Source organism: Nomia melanderi, chromosome 7 (assembly GCF_051020985.1).
Source record: "Nomia melanderi isolate GNS246 chromosome 7, iyNomMela1, whole genome shotgun sequence".
NCBI lineage: Eukaryota > Metazoa > Arthropoda > Insecta > Hymenoptera > Halictidae > Nomia > Nomia melanderi.
In genome coordinates, this window is record NC_135005.1 from 4,661,199 (window position 1) to 4,666,577 (window position 5,379).

Genomic DNA, 5,379 nt, shown 5'->3' on the forward strand with positions numbered 1-5,379 from the left:
GCATATTAATATTTATAAACATTATTTGGTAAAGATTTGTATTACTTTTATTTGTATTATTTGTATGCCCCAATATCCAAGATCTGCTTAACACGTTTGCTACCAACGTCACCTTTTGTGACGATCAATGTTTAATATTTTGTGCGAAGAAGAGGAAATTACATTTACATGGGCTTTTATGTAATATTGTAACACATGGTATAATGTACAGGAAATCGCAATAATTTGTTTTCTTGAGTATTATTTGTATTTTGTAAAAACGATATGTTTTATTTAATAAACTACTGTAATCGCTGAGACTGTTATTGAAAGAAGTGCTAGTAGCGAATGGGTTAAATGAAGCTCTATTGTTCTAGGAGCAATACCATAAAAAGTACAATAAATGTCGTCCATAAATCTAACGTTAATGCCTTGCAATAAAATTGGTGAATCAAACTTCGTATAACATTGTAAAAACTGTATTGACAATTGCCTTTTTAAGTTTCCTTAAGATTAAGAACAGTGAGGGATTGAATAATAAAATACTTATCGTTCCATGAATTCCATATTGTTTGATACTTCCAGAGAAACAAGCGTGTAAGTATAAGAATAATCAATATCGTTTATTTATTTTTCTTTTACAGCAAAGAGTCCATTATTATAAAACGAGCATTGTTCGTTAAATCGTAAAATTAATATATCGTTACTCGTAAATAGCTCATGAAGACACATTTAGAAACGTGTAATTGATGTCATCACAATTTAAAATATTCATTCCAAAGAAGTAAAAAGTACGCTTTTTATATTAACAGTATATTTCATTGATATACTACTTACAATTTCTATCGCGAACTAGAATTTTAATTTGAACGAAGAATCTAACGAATGGTGGTACACTTTTATGTACGTGAAAATTCTATCAATGTTATTAATCCCTCTCCCTGCATCTTCACATCATAAATCTCTTTTTCATCGCTAATTCCATATTGCCAAGACGGCGTTTCAACCACGGGAATTATTACAATAATGCAACCATTTATCCCTGATACTGCGAACTGAATCAGGAATCCTGACCGGGATTCCTGTTCTGATTCACAGAAATCACAAGAAAATAATTGTTCCTCCTCGAAGCGTTGTATACTTTCCTTACGATGAAATCTGATCTGAACTTAGGTAATCTTTGCTTTTAACGAAGCATGTTCTCTGTTCACAGAATTATTGCAAACATTATTCCTTCTATAAGACAACTGTCTGCACGCTGATTCATTTCTCGAGTGATCCGAGACGCGAATATATGGAATCGCCAAATTGGACGTTCTGTCTTGATCCTGCAAGTCGAAAAGTTTGGAGAATGAAAAGTCTTTGAACACTTTCGGCATGCTTTGACAGAACTTCTGAACCGAATCGTTAAGGGACGAGTTATTTGACGTTGGTTTGTTGCTGTTGTTTCGTCGACGAAGCTTGATGGAAATTATCGAAGCTACCTCGGTCCTTATAATCGAGGCTGATCGTAACTTCACCGGTCGCTGACAATAGACTTAAAAGGTCTGACTGGCTCACTGCTAAGCCACTTATGTTGATGTCACACTTTGATTTTCCGTTTACAGGTGGACGGCTTAGCAACGACATTACTTCCTGTAACACTTCTGTTCCTGGACATAATTGTTCCTTCGAAGATTCGTTGTTTTCCTCGTCCTGTGGCTTTGTTTCTAGGGTATTCCTGCTTATCCTCGTCGATGTTGATGCGTCGACGATCCTGCTCTTGTGAAGTATCGTCGATTGCGCTGATGGAGCACACTGAGTGGAAGCCGGAAGGTTCAATCTTTGCGTCTCATCGCTCTCGAATTCCTTGAACGACACCGATTTATTGCCTCTGTAAGCATTTGCATCGAAAAACATGATTATTATCATGAGTATAGGAAGATGCAGTAAGTAGTACGCAAGGTAGGGAAATTGAAGAATGGTTAGAAAGGTTAAAAAAGAAAAGGAAGAAAATAGAGATTAGTAATGGAAATAGGGAATATCCATCAAGTGATCTCCTAGCAGTAGTTATGATCATATGGCTAAAATATCATCGGTATAGTTAAATACGATCGGTATAGCTAAAATATCATTCTTATTTGTATTGCTAGTGTTATTTCAACTTTTATGCACAGATATCTGAAATCTATACTGAAATGGGAATATACTACTTTAGTTGTTGCTAATTAAAAATTTTAAAAGCTTTCCAGTGAGTTACTTTTTTCATGTAGGTATTTGTTATACAATTTCCGGAGAATTGCTCGACTCGGTCATTACGGTGGAATAAAAGCTACTGTTTTCTCGTGAAAATATATGTAATGATAAACTAATGACCTTGTCCAAATTAACGTCTTTAAATTCTTCAACTTCTTCACTATCGATGACGGTCTCCTTGCTTTCTCATCATTCAAGTAATTATGATTGCTGTCTAGACCAGCAGAAATGGCAAATTCATGCTGAACTGGTTTGTACGTTGTCGAGTCCAAAATCTCACAGTTATCTGATACAGAAGTTACAGGTCGTGCCTCAACTTGTGCCTGTACTATCTTCAATGACCCACCATGCATATCGGAAGATGCATTTGTGATATTTTCCAGTTGGTTCTTTAACGCAGATGACCAAATTTTCCCCGATAATCTAAAATATTGCTTTAATTAATGCTCAATACTTATCAATCCAAAACATTCTTACATTAATAATTTATCAAAGGAAAATAAAATAAAATGTACTGTAGCGTATCGTTTAACCCATCCGCTACCAACGTTTGTTTCAATAACGATACTCACAGTAATATGTTTTATTAAATAAAATTTTTTAAATAAAATAAAGTTTTTACAGAATAGAAATAGTATTTAAGAAAATAAATCTCCTCAGCTTCCTGCATATTATAACTATACGTTACAATATTAGATAAAAACACACGAAAATGTTATTTACTTTTCTATACACAAAATATGAAACATTAATCGTCACCATTATGTGACACTGATAACGACTGTGTTAAGTTACTTGTATTAATCTGGACTATAAAACAGATAAAATATCAATTTACATTTTTCTATTTACAGCCTCAGAGGTTATTGTTCTTCAAATATTTCATAAAAGGCAAGGATACTAAATTGCACTTTTTTATATCAATCGTATAATTTTACACTTAATTCACATGATTTAATTGACAAATAATATATAAAATGTCACCTTATTCGTAATTATACAAACAATTAGAATTACATACAATATTAATTCTACATATTATTTACATTGTATATAGTATTAAACACACATTCGAGAAATGTTCATCTGAAATGTTTTGTCATTGAAAAACTGTGTACTTACTAAATCAAAATATGTATGTACCATTAAAGTAAAAAAATAACAAAGAAGATCATCTTTAACAGTTTTTCAGTAAATGATCCTAAAATCAAAAGTAACCAAAGAAACTCGTACGCAGTTTGTTTGTAATGAATTAATTATTATTTCAGAAAGTCTATTACCTCCGACGATTAAGGGGTGGAATGACAGGAACAACTTGTGGTTCTTCCGAGGAAACCGGTTTCGTGTCTTGCACTACCTGTTTCATTTCCTTCCCATCACTAAGATCGTTAAAATTCTGTCTACTGTCACAAGTATCCGAGAATATATCATTCGAGAGTTCACACATTCGATGGGGATGCGATATCTTGATATGAACCTGTGGCGATACACTTTCGATCGATTCATTTCCGTCTAAAAATTCCGTCACAAATTATACATTTAGTTTAACTAAGTTAGTATTTATTAAATATTATAATATATTATTTTATTTTCTTATATAATTTATAATTTTATTTTATACTTTATCGAATATTATAGTATACTATTTATTGCACAGGGTGCCCCAGATTTTTCCAGCTAAACGTTCAGTTAAAAACGCTCTATTACAATGTTATAAAGAAATGAAATTGAAATAAGTAACGTTGGATTTCACTTCGCAGAATATGAAAGGTTGAACGTATTTGCAGACCGTTTCCAACCTAACTTCAAATAATATTTTTTTCTTATTTTCACTTGTCGAATATGCTCCCGCAGTTTGTTTTATTTCTCAACACAACATACTGACACTTCATAATATACCCATTCCTACAATAGTGAAATAACTGAAATAAGTAAAATAACTGGCTATAAAATAAAGATAAACCAGTTAAGGGATATATTTTTCTTAGCGAAAATGGAAACGTCTGGTTAATCAATCGATGTAAGAATTGATATGAAGTTAAATAGACAAAAGAAATTGAGGAATATTATATCAAATTTTAAAACCGGTCATTTCACCGGTTGCAGTAAGCTTAGCGTTAACCCCTTGCCCTATGATTTATTTCATAACTATGCTCAGTATAACTACTTTATCGTTAATAATTTATTAGGAAAAAAAGCAATTTTGATGTTTATTCTATACTCACGTTTACTCCAAAGGTTAACAATTGATAATAGAGAGTAATATTTAATTTATATTTGGAAAAAAATAAATGACACTTAGATTTCTCAAATTCAACTTAAAATTTTCGATAGGAATCTGACATAATATTGTAGGTCAAGAGGTTAAAACAAAGGTAGTCCGTATAATACGTAAGTACCTTTTTCTGTGCATTGAGCACGATCTTCGTCGCAAAATTTTCGATAGCAAAATGGTCCGATAGAAGCTGCTATAAAACCAAATATGAGACACAAGCACCACATCACGATCATACAAAATATAAAAGGTAACGCAAGCAAATAATTGCTGCTCACTTTCCAATGTTCCTCCATGTACTAAATGTAGAAAGAGAAAGACATAATGTCACATACACAAACACTTCCGCTAAAGTCTTACCTACTCGATCCTACAGAGAGGGAAAATATTTGTGTATTAATATAATCCAACGTATCGAAATCCAAGTTCGAAATAATTACTGTTTACAAAAGCAGAGAAAATAAAACAACGCGGATTACAGAGTATCTATATTCGAAGTAACTTATTCATCAGGTTCATCGCACCTAATATGTGGATAGATAAATTGGATACTTTAGAATTTATCTTAAATATAAATTATTCTTTTTAAACTGGTTACTTTCAGTTTTAATTTGCTAGAACTGTATTCCGCGGTGAATGGTATGTTTCGTGGAAAAATTGTTCTACGTCACGTTATTGAACAAAGTCTTCCGCGTGTTTCATTCGAAAAATGAGAAACTTTTTTCAGGAAACAGATATCTTGATTAGCAGGTTCTCATTATCAATTTCAAAGGAACACTGTAACAAAGCATAGAAATGATAATTGATCTGATTTAAAATGGTTATGGTGTAATGCAAAAACAGACAAAAATGCAAACTTTCTAGAGTAAAGCGTCCTTGACTTATACTCT

At 32.3% G+C, this 5,379-nt stretch overlaps 1 protein-coding gene across 1 annotated transcript; it reads right to left on the reverse strand.

The window, feature by feature from the left end:
• Positions 1 to 583: 583 nt before the first annotated feature.
• LOC116424397 (uncharacterized) lies at positions 584 to 4,859 on the reverse strand. Its single transcript, XM_031970739.2, has 4 exons — positions 4,614 to 4,859; positions 3,495 to 3,726; positions 2,335 to 2,637; positions 584 to 1,852 (listed from the first exon to the last, which is right to left on the reverse strand). The coding sequence occupies exons 1-4, from the start codon at positions 4,783 to 4,785 to the stop codon at positions 1,399 to 1,401; spliced, it is 1,161 nt and encodes a 386-aa protein (XP_031826599.1). The 5' UTR covers positions 4,786 to 4,859; the 3' UTR covers positions 584 to 1,398.
• Positions 4,860 to 5,379: the final 520 nt, after the last annotated feature.

Bases quoted from the DNA above. Each gene is read 5' to 3' on its own strand.
- LOC116424397 (XM_031970739.2), bottom strand. From the start codon at position 4,785: ATGGAGGAACATTGGAAAGTGAGCAGCAATTATTTGCTTGCGTTACCT. The intron at 2,638-3,494 runs GTAATAGACTTT...GCAATATTTTAG, and splicing joins CCACCCCTTAATCGTCGGAG to ATTATCGGGGAAAATTTGGT. The intron at 1,853-2,334 runs GTCATTAGTTTA...AAATGCTTACAG, and splicing joins AAGACGTTAATTTGGACAAG to AGGCAATAAATCGGTGTCGT.